Below are 15,829 nucleotides of genomic sequence, written 5' to 3'. Positions count from 1 at the left end.
CTGACTTCTATGGGGTGGGGAGAGAGAGTGTTGGCTATTTGACCCTTAGCTTTATAGTAGATTTTTTTTTAAGCCATAGTTTGCTGTCTGGTGTCTGCTCTTCTAATCTTGCAGTCACCAGCTACTGAAAATAGTAGAGAATCCTAGCACAGTATTGAAAATAACTGTCATGACTGAGAATAAAAAATCTTGCTTTGCCTAATTCTTCTGATACTGGGTAAATGGTTACATCTATTCACAAGAGAATGAGTTTGTTGAAAACTTGATTGGATGAATGTCTACCTAGAGGAACAACTTTGTAGGAGAGCTATGGGGCTCAAAGGCTCAGAGACTCAAAGGCTATGTCTAGACTGCAGGGCTACGTCTACACTGGCCCCTTTTCCGAAAGGAGCATGCTAATTTTAAACTTCAGAATAGGGAAATCCGCGGGGGATTTAAATATCCCCCGCGGGATTTAAATAAAGATGTCCGCCGCTTTTTTCCGGCTTGTAGATAAGCCGGAAAAAAAGTCTAGACTGGCCCGATCCTCCGGAATAAAGCCCTATTCCGGAGGATCTCTTATTCCTTCAAAGTAGGAATAAGAGATCCTCCGGAATAGGGCTTTATTCCGGAGGATCGGGCCAGTCTAGACGTTTTTTTCCGGCTTATCTACAAGCCGGAAAAAAGCGGCGGACATCTTTATTTAAATCCCGCGGGGGATATTTAAATCCCCCGCGGATTTCCCTATTCTGAAGTTTAAAATTAGCATGCCCCTTTCGGAAAAGGGGCCAGTGTAGACGTAGCCCCCAGGAGTCTTTTGTAAGAAGCTTTTCCGGAAGAGATCTTCCACAAAAACTTCTTCTGGAAGAGCGCGTCCACACTGCTAAAGCACATCAAAAAAGCGATCTGCTCTTTGACACTATCAGTAAATCGCATTTAAGCTGTGATTACTATGGATGGAATGGCCACCAGGGCACCTGTGCTTTTTCCTTTTTCAAAAAAGCTTTCTCTTCCCCATCCACACATGCCTTTTTCCAAAAGAGCTCTTTTGGAAAAAGGCTTCTTCCTCATAGAAAGAAGTTTACCAATGCTGGAAAACCCCCTCTGTTCTTTCATTTTTTTTTCCCAAAAGCAATTGCAGTGTGGATGTAAGTGAAGCTTTTTCAGAAAAATGGCCGTTTTTCCAAAAACTCTGCAGTGTAGACAGACCCAAATTTTCTCGTAGTCTAAATTTTCCTGCTCATGATTTATTAAAGATTCGATAAAGTTGAGCTGATGAATTGGATTTCTGCAGAACATGGTTATACCACAGCACTATCTTTAAAACTAACATTCGATTAAGGGGATACTGCATTTCCACTTCCTAATGGAAGTTTGATGTCCTTCAAGGGGGAGAGGTTGGCTCTGCCAGGTGTCGAGAATCTATCTACCAGTGCCCCCAAGCCCCCTACCAAAATAAGAATTCTTAGCTAAGAGTTCACAAATACAGAATCACTCTTGAACAAATGTAATTAAAATATTAGTTGGAAAAAGTGGTGCCGCCATTTTGAATTGTTACAGCCCTGATTTTGTAGTGCTTATTAAGGTTACTTTTAGTGTGGGTAGTTGCATGCCACTGTTTCCGCCCACACAGATCTGTAATTATTCATTGTTCCAGATGTTTATATTTTGAAGTAAGCATGAAAATACAAATATTTCAGTTGTCAGTAATGACTCTAATGGTTACAAACTAGATTGCAAGTATTCTCAGTAGGGAGACCAAAGACTCAAAGTACATTGAACTACCTTTTTGCATTCTTCAGAGTGGTCCCTTTTAATATTCTGTAATAGTCCCAACACAGCAATTTTCAATAGTGCTGCTGTATTAGTGCAGGACTCTGTATCCTATTTTTAATGAAGACAGATGATTCTGAAACACAGCAGTTCAACCTGCAATACATTAGTGGAGAGGGATGAAAAAAAATCTTGCACTGATGCTGCCTGAGCCATACTAATTTTGTAAACAAAAATTTCAGTCTCTGCTCTAGAGGGCTGTCTATTTTCTGCACCTTTTACATACACGAAATAACCTATATTCCATAAGAATCACATCCAGAAAGAGACTCCCCAGAGGCCATGGTGGAGGGTTCAGTTTGGACCTTCTTGGTAGTGATTTACCAAATGGCTGAAGAAATCTATGTAGAGACAAGGTCAAGGAGGTCTGGTCTCTTTTATTGGTGTAATAAAATTTCTCTCTTCAATAGAAGATGGCCCAATAAGAGTACTTCATCCACCTTTTGTCTAATATCCTGACACTGTGGCCTACATAGACCATTTACCAAGTCTTCAGAGAAGAGGATGAAGTTACCTTCATACTTCCACTTTGGGAGTATGGGGGAGTGATGGAGGTATTTGCATAGCAGCTGGCTCTACACTTCTCTTTCAACTTCGCCTTAAACAGTAACACTAGACCATCTCCACAGGTCAGAGGCTCTGGCAGCTGCAAAGGACTGAGGAAGAAATTGGATTAATTCCTAAGCAAGATAAACGAACTGTTTCATCATTTTCTCCTTTAAATCAAAGCTCAAAATTTATTAACAAGTTCCTTGCATTAGTACATATAAACAGATGTTGGCCCGAGGCCTTCCAACAGTGGGAGAAGGAGCAATTATCCCAGGGTCTGCTTTGTGGGGTTTGTTTTTCTTTGTTTTTTTTTAAAGGCCTCAGAGCTTTTGGAAGCAGATGTGGTAGCAGCCTGAGCCCTCTAAATCTCCACCAGAGTGCCATGCTGTGTGCTTTGGGCAGTTCTGAGGGCTGGCTGATCCCAATTGTGCCTCTTCTGCCCAAGGCACTGCCCCTTCTGGGAACACAGAGCAAGGCATGCCTCCTCCACCCCCACCGTGCCCAGGGGCTCAGAAAGTCTGTCTGTCCCCCTGCTTGAAATGTTTAATGCAGACATAGTTTGGCTAGTGCACCATAATCCACTAATTCTGGCCACATCTACACTACCTCCTGCCCCCTTCTCCCACCTATTGCTGTATTTGGGGAAATTGGCCCCAGCAATTGCCTCGCAAAGACACATACTGATAAATTGAAATAAAACCCTGGGAGTTGTTTCAATCTCCAACTCAAACTATTGCCCTCTTGTATAAAGCATCTCAGTATATCCTACTTTTTATCCTGCTTTCTTGGTTACTTAGGCCCACACAAATGGTGATTGTGACTAACTTGGATCCCTACATTTTTGTGCATCCTACACACTGATGTCATAAGCCAAGACTAATACCAGTGAGGTGAATATCCTTATTTGTTTGCTTTTCTCTTTCTGTTGGAATACCATATCGGAAGGGGAGAAAATACCAAACTACTTAGTAGGCTAAATTGACATTCAAATTCACCATCTACGATAATTAGTTCAGGAAGTCTTCAATAGTAGCTCAGACTTCTAAAATGATTGATCAGATGGCAAGGGTCATAAATTGGATCAATGAATGACTACCTTATTAAATATGAAGACTTCAAGAAGACTCAAGTTAATGTAACTTTCAAAGTTGGATTTGCATAGAACACACTGGTGCAGGCATAACATAAGTGTAAAAAGGCCCAGTTCATTTTTGTACTAACTGTTTACAGATCCCAAGTTGAGATGCATCTTGTCTATCAAATTCTTAGACTGTTTTTACTGCCACTTCCTCGCTCTGCACAATAAATAACTTGCTTGATAAGTTACTCTGGGTGTAAAGCTGTATTTCTCAGTGGGCCACAAAACCACTTTGAGAAACCTGTTAACTGGCTGCGCCGGTTTATTTACCGGCGCTACGGCCATGGAGCCTTGTGGCTGCCATTGGCTCTGTTTTGCCATTTGCAGCGAAGAGACCCCTTGGCTGCAGATGGCAAAACAGAGCCAATAGGAGCCTCGAGGCTCCATGGCTGTGGTGCTGGTAAATAAATGAACCAGCACGGCCAGTAAACCGGTTTCTCAAAGTACAGCCTGCATGAGGCTCCCACTGCCCCCTTCTCTGATGCTTCACACTCTCCCCTCCCGAACCCACCAGCCTCTGTCCTACCTCTTTCCAGCTTCTCTCCCTCCACCCCCTGACACTAGGAGCTGGAGGGGTGGGGTGGGATGGGATGGGGCTGGGTTGCTCACTGATTCTGGCCCAAGGGCTCTTGTTAGTGCCACAGGCCACCCTGCCCCCACCCCTCAAGCACAGGGGCTCCCCCAGATTGTTGTATGGACAGGACGGCTCTTTGATCTGTTCTGGGCACCGCCAAAAATAAAAACCTGATGCTGGCAACCAGGTCTGTGACCCACTGCTGGTGCCCAGGAAACTTAGGGGAGGCTACCTTCTATGAATGTAAATAGAATAAAAGCTGGAAGGGGTTGGGAAAACTAGACTGGGGCAAGAAGGTAGGAAGGGGCCAGGAATATGTTTGGAACTGCAGGCTGGAGTGGGGGAAGAGAGGTGGATTGGCTGAGTAAAGAAAGTAGGGATTGGGAATTGGGTAAGGGAATGAGGATAGGAGGGACTGGGAGCCAGTGGGTTTTGAGCAGGCAGGGAGAGTAGATTGACATCAGATGACTCAGTACAAGAGACTAGGATCTGATGGTCAAGGAGACAAGGAACCAGTGAGGTAAGGTAGAAGTGGAGATGACTAAGGAACAATGATATCAGGGTGGGAGTACAACTAAGGAAGCCTCTTTTAGCTCTGGTCTTCACTAGGGAGTTATTTCACTATAACTCCCCTTATTTTGAAATAAGCAGTATGTTCACACTGCCAAGGCTGCTATTTCGAATTAAGGGGCTGGTTATTTTGAAATAACTCCAGCTTTCCTTGGGAGAATAAGCTTATTTTGGAAACTCCCAAAATTTCCTAGTGTAGACATGCCCTCTAAGTAGAGACAGATTGTAAAAGGGAACGGATGGGTTAGCCAAGGCCACTGGGTACAATGAGCTTATGGTGGGAAGGGGAAGGGAGGAGACTGGGAATGGCTGGGCAGAGAAGGGAGGGGATCAAATTAGAAGGGATGGGACATACAGGCTCAAGTGTAGTGGGAAGCAGAAATCAAGAAGTCTATTCACTAGAGTAAGCTCTACTTCAAAGCCCGGAGTTTCCAAGGTTTGAGTTTCACCATTCCATTGTCAACAAATAACTGCAAAACCATTGGCAAATGTCTCCTCCAGTTCTCTCCCCCTCCACTCCCAAACTCCCACCATAGTCCAGGATCACACAGAGGGCAATATCCTGGTATCATTTATGCCACGGACTCAAGTGATGGTAGGCTGTGTTGTGGGTCTAAAGCTCCAACCCTGCAAATGACCCCTGTGAATGTCAGTATGACACAACATGATGGAATTTCTGGGTTTTTCAGTTGGGTTTTCATTAAAACCTAAATGGCATATAAAAACTAGGTTAAACAAGCAATACATTTGTGAAAGGGAAACATTCAAAAGCTAGGAAGAACTAGGATGAAGGTTTCCTGTGCTGTCTTAATGTAGCCTCTCCTTGTATGTATACATTGATAGTATCCTTTATTATTCAATGCATATCCATTCTGTACACGGAATCAGACAGCACTGTGGGGTATCAGATATGGGACTATCTGTAATACCATTGCTTTACAGAAGTTGAAAGACATGTAATGAATGAGGCAGGGGACTGCAGTAAGAGAAAAGAATGGTCTTGTGGTTAAAACAGTTGAATGCTGCCTTGAAAAGTATTGTGTGTCAGCCTTGCTGTAGAGCTCCTACGTGACGGCGGGCAAGTCACTTACACTTAGCAACCTCTTATAACAGTTTGTTTTCCTAAGTTGAGACCCTATCTAGACATTACAAATCTTTTTTTTATTTTTATGAACACAAGTAATGGATCAAATCTCTTCAGTGCTATTTTTTTTTTAAAAGATAGATAGAAAACTTGAGTAAAATAGGAAAGTCATTAAGTCAGGGGAAAATGCATGGACTGGCTATTGCTGGTGTTTTCCCATCACAGCAAAAAGCACTGAGGCAAAATAAATATTTTGATGTTCACGTAAAAATGACCTGTAAGTAGAGGCCAAATTTAGTAGAATCTTATAACATGTACAACTGCTGATGGAGATTAGCAAGAGAAGGCAAAACACAACTTGACTAAAAAAACAACAAATTGTCTAGTAGCACTTTAAAGACTAACAAAACATGTATGGTATCATGAGCTTTCGTGGGCAAAAACCACTTCTTCAGATGATTGGAGTATAGTAAGTCCAGATCCAAGAATAAATAAGGGAAAGTAGAAGAGGTAGAAGTAGAGGGGAAGACAAACAGTGAGTAGATAAAACTTTAAAAAACTTTACTGTTTTCATGTTTATTTAGGTAGGGGTGTGTGTGTGTGTGTGTGTGTGTGTGTGGTGCTTTATAGTCATACAAAAACAAGGTTACACCTGTTAGCAGCCACATAAAGTTTTGGTCATGGACATTCTTCAGAGAATGCCTAGACCTGTGTGTAAGCCGATAGCATAATGGCAACTGACCACAGAGATGAGGTGATTTCACTGGAAAATGGGAAAATGCCTTTGGGAGAATATCACTTATCAAGGAAGCAGAATTCTGAACTGTGTAATACTGTGCAGTTCAGTATTTGGGATTAATGCAGCTCTTGATTTAATTGTCATAATCCTGAACCTCATGCCTATTAAAATGGAAAAATGCATATTTCCCAGCCTCTTAGAGCTGGCATTTCACCAGTTTTACACAAAGCAGGCAGGGTAAGTGCCTCTGCTTAGAGGCAAGAGGGCAATGATCACTGGGTTTGGAATTGGTAAATCGGAGCAAGCTCCCACTGGTCCCAAGTGAGCTGTCTGACTCAGCCAGGCTTGGCTCAACCCTACATTCAACCCAGGCTGTTTCCAGACCAAGGCCCTGCTTCTGGGGTCATCTCAACCCCTCTGAGCCCATTCTAGAGGGGTGCAGAGCTGGACCTGTTATCTCGGGCTGGCCTTGACCAATCCGCATCTAGCCCCCAAGTGGACCCCATACGCCTAGTTTGGGCCTCATTGGCCCAATGTAACCCCACCCCTCCTCATTCCCCACCCCTCCCAGGCCAGACTGCACAAGTACTGGTGGCTGGTGTCAAACTGTCATGCATCCTGGGAATTACCTTTTATTGGTTGCTGGTGAGAAGGAGTGGTACCCATTGAAGTGCCTGAATGATAAATAGCGGTGGCCACAGCCCCAAGTCCTCTTCCTCTATGGCTCAGTGTGGGAGGTGAGGATGGGCCCCAATGCACTTTGGGAGCTGGGTGTGGGTCATCTCCCGTGGTTCCCCTGAGGAGAAGTGGGGGTTGAAATGTCCTGGCAGTGACCAGGGGGATCAGAAGAGTCTGAGATAGGCAGTGGCTGCCGTAGGAGGCAAGGTCCAACCTGCCTGTGCTGGTTGCTATGATGATTCTCCTTACCCATGTTAGAAATTCTGATGCAGATGAAGTGAAGTAGAGTCTGAACCCCCCAGCACCAGGGCCCTGTGGGCTGAGCCTGGCCTTGCCCCCATGTGTGTGTCAGGCCCATGCACTGTGGCTGCAAACCTCACCGGACCCCTGTTCCTCACAGGCACTGCAGGAGCTGGTTGACATCCTGCTGCAGTCACTGGAGAGCTCCCGCCTGGAGCAGCCCCAGTGCCCACTGCCCTGTGCTTGTAAACAAGGAAAGAACACTCAATAAAACAGCAGCAACATGTCTGAGCTAGTTTCCTTGCTGTGTGGCATTGCCTCTGATGGCTTCAACGGTTTGTTCATAACTGGTGCCGCTTAGCTAAAACCTGAGCGGTGCTTTTAAGAGTGAGCAACAGGCTGGTATCAGAGCAATGATGAGAGCTCCCATGAAGACAACGATTAAACTGGCCAAGTCATAAGAACATAAGAATGGCAGTACTGGGTCAGACCAAAGGTCCATGTAGCCTGTCTGCTGACAGTGGCCAGCACCAGGTGCCCCAGAGGGGGTGGACCGAAGACAATGATCAAGCCATTTGTCTTGTGCCATCCCTCTACAGCCTCTGACAAACAGAGGCCAGGGACACCATTTCTATCCCCTGGCTAATAGCTAATAAAGTCGGCACCAATGGTATAGAAGAGGATGACTAATGGATAAAGCATCAGTTTCCAATGCCTGGGATTGTGGGTTTGAGTCTGCCCACCTCTTTCCCTTCACAGAGGCTGGAGTACCAGTGCTATCTTCCTGCTGGGGGGATGGAGAGCCCCCAGGAGAACAGCAGAGCACACGCACACACTGCTTTCCAAATTGCACTCAATGGAGCATAGGGAAGCAGTGCTCCCCAAACCCTTTCATGCCCAGACCTCATATTCCTATCTGCTCCCTCCTCCCTCACACACACACCAAGACCACAGCCAGCTCCTGCACCCTCTCTCTTGGCCAGACTGCCCCTCCCCATCGCAGCCTGTCTCTGCACCCAGTGGGGCTATCAGACACCATTGGTGCCAGGGCAAGGGAGGGGGAGAATGGCTTCACACCAGAGAAGAGACTGGGCTGAGGGCATCAGTTCTTAGCACTACCCAGGCCATAGTGCTGCTTCTGCCGCCCCCACCCACCACCCTGGGCTGGAGCTGTAGGAAGCTGGTGGTGGGTGCCTGGCTGCTCCCAGGGCAGGCAGCTTGCTCTGGGACTGCACCGTGACCTAGCTCCAACTCTGGCACACAGAGGCAGCCCGGCTGCTCCCACCTGGACTGCAGCTGGAAGCTTGGGCTGGGGCTGTAGTAGAGCTGCTCCCGTGGCAGCCTGGCCAAGAAGGCCCCAATCGGTCAGCATCCAGTCCCTGGCCCTGATCCTCAGGCAGGCCCCTGTCTATCCCCCATCTGGCCGCAGGAAGAGCTGGTGGCGCACTGTCCCCTCTGCTGTGACACAGATAGGAGGGGAGGCCATGATCCAGCTGCAGCAATCCTGGCCCCGCCTCTCGTCCAGCTGCTGCTGCCTGAGTGCAACAGCTCAGCCAGGTAAGGTAATCCAGCCCCCGCTCCTCATACTGTCCTCTCCCCTCCTCCCCAACACACTGTCCTTCCTCGTGTACTTTCCACATAACCCAGCCCCTGCCCTGAGCCCCTCATACACAGCAACCCAGACTCCTACACCCCTACATCTCCAGCCCCTGGCCATGAGATTGACAGACGACACCCTGAATGCATGCATGAAGCTGGATTTGACCCATTATGATGTGAACTTCAAGACGTGTGAAAAGATACTGCAGCAGAAGTCCTATTAAAGTCTGAGTAGTTGCATTTATGCTATTATTAATCACCATGTTGATTATCAATAATATTAAGTTGTATATTTCAGTCCTGCAAATGGGCATTCTTATACAGCTCTTGTCGACCACTTGTTCTGAATTTTGATGTAGTTTGGCTCTTCGATTTGAAAAGGTTGCCGACCCTGCCCGACAGTCTGTCTTCAGCACCAAAATGCTGAGCGCTCATGGCTGAAAGTCAATGGGGGCTGTGCTTTGAGCATGTAAGTTACTACAGAATGCTTTGTACTCTGAAAACTCTGGTACTAGGACCACCAAATTGGGCATCCAAGATCAATGGATGCTTTTGACTATAATTTCTCTGTGCCGCCATTCCCACTCTGTAAATTGGAGCAAATACTCTTTCATCTTGCAGGGAAGTTTGTGAAAATAAATTCATTAGTCTTTGTGAAGACCAGGGTAAAACATGTAAGGCAACTGAATTTCTGTCCTTAGAGCAGGGTTTGAGTAGTGCACAGTATACAAGGCTAAGGGTTATGTACTGAACAGAGAGAACACAAAATATTGAATAGCCGCTCTTTAAGCACCATCTAGCATGAGCACAAAAAGAGGCAGGGAGACAATACAGAAAAATATGTGGTCATAATGCAAATACACAAGGGGCCAAATTAAGTTTATACCCAGGCAACAGGAACACTGGTATTTTACAGCTTTTGAATGCCTGGGTTTTGTGACCTTAATGTTTTTTGTGCCTAACTGTAATACTCTAAAGGGGCAAATTCCGGGGATTGTCCCCGAATTCAGCTCTGTAGAAGCTATTTTATGTTTAGCTAGAAGCCATCTTGTATAACAGAAACCATTTCAGCTTTTTGTCTTTGCACGTAGGCCAAAGTGAACTTTCTATCACCCCATGCGCCAGGCCAAGACAAATGTGCTATTGGAATGTGTTAATTGGGCTGGTTCAAAAAGGAAAGGTACTCCCTCGTACCTGTCCGCCATCTTGTTGATAAGGCTTTGTTTTTCCTAGTTTAATTAATTATTTCTGTAATTGAATGCCCTGACGTCAGACTGTTTGGTTAAGGGTATAAAGATACTAGAATTAATTGTATTAAGCAGCCTTACTGGGCCCGGCTTTGCTAAGACCACGTTTGGCTCACTTTGCTTTTATTGGCCAATAAAACTGTCTGTTTAGCCGCGTAAACTAAGTAAGGCGTTTGCTTCAACAGTTCAGACTCACTTGCAAAAGGCATGGCACAATAAATTTCTAAATTGCCAGTGCAGGTAGCTGACATCATTGGCTTCAGTGACATGTACTTTTGTCACTATAGTGACTTAGTTGAGTTGATATAGGAAGAAAAAGTGTTCTAAAGTCTCATCAGGGAAGGAGAAACCAACCAAACTAGATAGTCTGCTGTTATCTCTTAGTGATGGGAACTTTATATGGAATTCCAAATTTGTGTAAGGAAAAGGAACCAAGGTTCATAGATTTTTGTTCCTTGCTGCACAATACATGTGAGATAAGTAAATCTTTATAATTAGCAATGGATTGTCATGAAAATAACAATGTCCAGGTTAGCTTTTTCAGAGATCTTTACTGAAAGGATCATGTTCCGTAATCAAAGGGCTGTTTAAGAGTGCCAGAGTGGACAACTTCTTCCTACACACCCTCTTGTTCACAGCTGTAGTAACAAATTGTTCACTTCGATTTTATCTTAACTATTAACTTAATACTAGCTCTTGTGTAATAGCACATAGTTTCTGCTTAGGAAGAGAACAAGAACTAGGTGGTCCAAGCAATCAAGAAGATGAAACTTCTTACACCCTTGTAGGGTGACTATTCCAGGTCAGGCATGAGGTCATTGACTGGACAGTATTAGGGAAAAATCACATTTTGGCTGTCTCCAGACTCTGGCCTTTGGACAGAAGTTGACAGTTGTATAAATTACATAGAGAAAATGTTTTGCGCTCCTCTCCAAGAAACCAACAAGACTTGGCCACAGCCCCACAGGCTTGAACAGTTGTACTTATGATATTTATAAAATCAAATATTGTAGATGTTATGTTTATACATGCAATATTTAAAATACAAGCACATGGCAATTGTTGTATAGTTAGATAATACAGAAAGAATTACTTCTATCACATTGACAGATAAATCCAATATGGAGGAGCAATGGGAATTGTACCACCAATTCTAGATGCTTGGTTTGGGGTGGTCCTTGTCTAAAACGAAAAGCTAATGCAATGCATGACACTGATTTATGTGCACATTAAAGTAAGTGATTTGGCTATTCGTCTTACTAGAATTATATAACTGTCAAGAGGCAGCTATATTTGCAATAGATTTTAATACAATATCAAACTGGACATTGTTTGGTATTGAGTAGCAGTGATGGAGAGGCTTGTAGTTTGGCATTGCTGGGGTGGGAGAAAATCACTTTTTAAACATAAATATAGTATTTTTGTTGAAAGTAGTCAACCATTTGTCTGACTGCCTTATTTGTTGAATTGGGGTAGAACAATTGTCCCTTAGCCCTCATTTTCCTGGAAAGGTAACGAATATATGTTTGCATAGCTATCAAATGTTTTTTCCTTGAGGTATGAACTTGGTTTATAATGTCCTGACAGAGAGGAATATTGTGTTATGAGGATCCCTTCTGGCAGCCCAGATCTGTGGATCAAGTGGAACAAATTGTGGGTCATCTTCTGGCAATATTTCCTGCTGGTGCAGACTGATAACAGGAAGAGTGTTTTATTCTGTGTTTTCTGACTGTTTACTGTGCTCTTCAGAAATAGTGGAGGAGAGGATTTAGCAAACACTCTAAGGTTGGGCCACTTCTACTAACACAATAAGTCATAACTAATGCTCCTCTAAGATTTACTTGTCTGTTCCTTTTCTTCCGCCATACAGTTTTCATCATTCAGCTTTGCACAAAGGAAAGATTCCTATTACTTGTAAATCTTGTATACATTTTTGCTCTTTCTTGATTCCCAAAAGGAGAAATATTTGGCCTTTTTATTCTTGGATATGCACACACCAGTGAAGAGGAAATATTGTGTCTTTCAGCAGAGTCATCTTTACCCATACCTAGACTGTAGAGTTGTGTAGGACACTTGAAAATCTGGGGCAACAGTGGGCTACGTCTACACTGTAGCCTTCTTCCAGAAAAGCTTATGCAAATGAAGCATGGAGTGGAATATTGCCATGCTTCATTTGCATAATTAACGAGCAGCCCTTTTTGCGCAATAGGCTTTTGCGCAGAAAGGAGCTGTCTACCTAGCTCCTTTCTGTGCAAAAAACCCTTCTGTCCAAAAACCCCCTCTTGCGCAGGAGCCTTTTCCCTGGAAAAAATGAAGAACGGCTTGCGCAAGAGGGGGGTTTTGCGCAAAAAGGAGCTGTCTACACAGCTCCTTTTTGCGCAAAAGCCTCTTGCGCAAAAACAGCTAACTAAATATGGAAATGAAGCATGGCGCTATTCTACACAAGCTTCATTTGCATAAACTTTTCCAGAAGAAGGCTACAATGTAGGTAGACGGAGCCTGGCTCTTAATGTGGATCCACCTGCCTCTTCCTATCTCTGTTATGGGGCTCTGCTTCTTCCGGAGAGGATCTAGTTAACTAAAAAATAACACAGCCTGCCTGATCTATTAGCAGAACACTGAACCTGTGAAAGAGCCATTCAAGTGATGATAAATCCATTTTACAATCATTTTTCCAAGTCCAGGTATATACTGTCAATTTTTTAATTTACCATGTGAGAGTCTAGAGGGCCTTGCTTTAAAATTTGATTTAAAAATAATCCACTTGTGTGTTACTGACAGGCCTGTCAACAGGCGGTGGAAGGAAAGGGGCTGCTCTTTTGCCTTTTAAATCTAGTAAGAACAAGAGGCAGCTAGGATAACAGAATGCAGGACAATGTAGCACTTTAAAGACTAACAAGATGGTTTATTAGATGATGAGCTTTATCTGAGGAAGTGGGTCTGGCCCACGAAAGCTCATCATCTAATAAACCATCTTGTTAGTCTTTAAAGTGCTACATTGTCCTGCATTTTGCTTCAACTACCCCCGACTAACACGGCTACATTTCTATCACTAGGATAACAAGCACTCCCCTCCCCTTATCTACTAATCCAGTAGTTGATAGACTTTTGCTTTAGTACTGGTTTAGCTGATTGTTTGAAATTTAACATCCCTACTAGGCAATTTAGACTGGGAGGTGGGAGTTGCTGTTTTCCTGGCACTGGAGCAGAGACGATTCAATTTATTCCTGCCCCGAAGTGCAGGTCCTAGGGTGTGAAATGAAGATCTTCCTCATGCCCCCACTAGCTTTAATACCCCCCCTTAACCGTCGTCTACAACCCCCCCTCCAGAAGAGCAAATGAAAAAAGGGTTGGTATAGTGCCTAAAAAGTGACACAGCCCCAGCTGGCTCCTTTCTGCGGCGCCAGCTGCCCCAGACTCGCTCTGTCTACGACCAGTTTGTGAAAGCGCGCGGATGCTGTTGCCCTGCAGCCGGCAGAGGGTCGGGAAGGGGACTTTCCCTGCGCACTCCAGGCGAGGGAGCGGGCGGGGAGGCAGACAGGAGGCTGGCTGTGCGGCCAGGGGAGGCAGGGCCGGGCAGGGTGGATGGGGAGGGAACCGCTCCTCCGGCTCTGCTGCCAGTTTCTCCAGCAGGCGCAGCAGGAGGCTCCCAGTCCCCCCGGCCAGGCAGCGGAGCGGCCCAGCGAGCCCCCAGCGCCGGGCAGGGGGCGGAGCAGCAGCGGGAGGCCGAGGCGCACAAACAAGTGGCTGAGAGCGGCGCTTGCCCCTGGCCCGCCGCGACAGCCGGGCGACGCTCGTTCCCGCACCTTGGCCGGCCCACGGGCTCGCGGCGCCCGGGCGTTGCGCAGCACCCTCAGCCCCGCCGGGCAGCCGGGAGCCGCTTCCCGCGCGGAGGCGGCAGGGCCGGGGCGTCGGGCGCGGAGAGGAGGGGCCGGGCCCCCACCGGCAGGGGCGAGGCTGGGCGGGCGCGGCGAAGGGCGAAGCCGGCAGGGGGCGAGGCTGGGCGGCCGCGGCAGGGGGGCCGGGCACCAGGGGGTCTCCCCGGCCCGGGACCCCGCGGCGGGGCGGATGGCGGCGGGGAGCATCACCACGCTGCCCGACGACGGGGGCAGCGGCACCTTCCCGCCGGGGCACTTCAAGGACCCCAAGCGACTGTACTGCAAAAACGGGGGCTTCTTCCTCCGCATCAACCCGGACGGCAGAGTGGACGGAGTCCGAGAGAAGAGCGACCCGCACAGTGAGTACCAGCCTCTTCCCCTCCCACCTGGGCACGGCTTCGGGGCAGGCCCCGCCGAGCCCCAACTCCTCCCGGAGGGGGCACTCCTGGCTCCCTTGAAAACAATGGCAAGCGCTCGCGTCCCGCTTAGTGGGGGCAGGACAGCGCCCCAGGTATCCAACCTGTGCCTGTTACCTTCGAGCCATCGGGGGGTGGGGTCGAGGGCCTGAGTGCTCTCCTGCTTTGGGCCCCCACCTGCTGTGCGATCGGGGGCTAATCACTCGGCCTTTCTGGGCTTCTTCACATGAGAAAAATCTCCCGGTGTGTGATCAGGATTGGGGACAGTCATAACCATGACTTCGCAGTCAGTGCAGAGGAGCTTCATTCAGGATTGTGACGCTTTAAGGCTGGTTAGCTGCCTGGGTGCCTCAACTGCAAACTGTAGCCAGGAGTTTAACTAGAATGCTCCCCATCCTATTCAAGCATAGGAAAACGTTCTTGCCTATACCCGACTTTTCCCCTGTCTCCAAAATGGATAGAACGCCACTTGCCTAGTTCATTGAGAGTGAAGTTTACGGTTCCTAACAGGAGATGATCTCAGTGTAGATGGTAAATACTTTGTCTGCTTTACTAACGGTTATGGCTCTATTAAAGCACATAAGCTCTCTTCCTCAACCAAAAGAGTGGGGCACCTGTTTGTAAAAGGTTTTCAATTTCATGTATAAACTAGGGATGTTAATGCATCTAATTATGTAATCGTGTAACCACTGAAAATCATATAGAGGCAACAGCATGGGTGAGGGTCTGTGTGTAACCCTGCACATTAACTGATGTAAATGGTTACACTTTCACATCCCTAATATAAACTTGGATCAAAAGACAGTAAAAACAAGTGTACAATACTTTGAACCAACTCCTAGACAGTATTTGTTGTCAGTCAAGCATTACTGATGGGTTCCTAGCAGGTTTTCTACTCAGTCAGTGCTAAACCCTGATTAATAGGTAGCAGGTTTAACACAAACAAAAGGAAGTTTTTCTTCACTCAGCTCAGTCAACCTATGGAACTCCTTGCCAGAGGATGTGGTGAAGACTACAACTTCAACAGGGCTCAAAAAAGAGCTAGATAGATTCATGGAGGTTAGGTCCATCAATGGCTGTTAGTCAGGATGGGTAGGAATGGTGTCCCTAGCTTCTGTTTCTCTGGAGGTGGGTGATAGGAGAGGGATCACGGGAGGATTACCTGTTGTGATCCCTCCTTCTAGGGGATCTGGTATTGGCCACTCTCGGCAGACAGGATACCGGGCTAGATGGACCTTTGGTCCGACCTAGTATGGCTGTTCTTATATTCTAACTCCTGGCTGTGTGTGTGTGTGTGTGTGTTCC

The 15,829-nt window shown here is 46.3% G+C and overlaps 1 protein-coding gene and 1 long non-coding RNA gene across 2 annotated transcripts in view; one reads left to right on the top strand and one right to left on the bottom strand.

Annotated features, from left to right (window-relative positions):
* Positions 1 to 1,621: 1,621 nt before the first annotated feature.
* LOC112546218 (uncharacterized) lies at positions 1,622 to 15,055 on the bottom strand. The gene is made up of 3 exons (XR_003089861.3): positions 14,642 to 15,055; positions 2,327 to 2,468; positions 1,622 to 1,908 (listed from the first exon to the last, which is right to left on the bottom strand). It is a non-coding gene; the product is annotated as an uncharacterized LOC112546218 (long non-coding RNA).
* Positions 13,657 to 15,829, top strand: part of FGF2 (fibroblast growth factor 2) — a 67,652-nt gene continuing 65,479 nt past the window's right edge. The window contains exon 1 of the mRNA XM_075929859.2: positions 13,657 to 14,467. Within this exon, the coding sequence (XP_075785974.2) occupies positions 13,816 to 14,467 (652 nt within the window). The 5' untranslated portion in view covers positions 13,657 to 13,815. The remainder of the gene's footprint in view (positions 14,468 to 15,829) is intronic.

The sequence above is a fragment of the Pelodiscus sinensis genome, chromosome 4 (assembly GCF_052426305.1).
Source record: "Pelodiscus sinensis isolate ZL-2025 chromosome 4, ASM5242630v1, whole genome shotgun sequence".
NCBI classification, from domain to species: domain Eukaryota; kingdom Metazoa; phylum Chordata; order Testudines; family Trionychidae; genus Pelodiscus; species Pelodiscus sinensis.
This window is presented reverse-complemented; position numbering and strand designations above follow the sequence as displayed.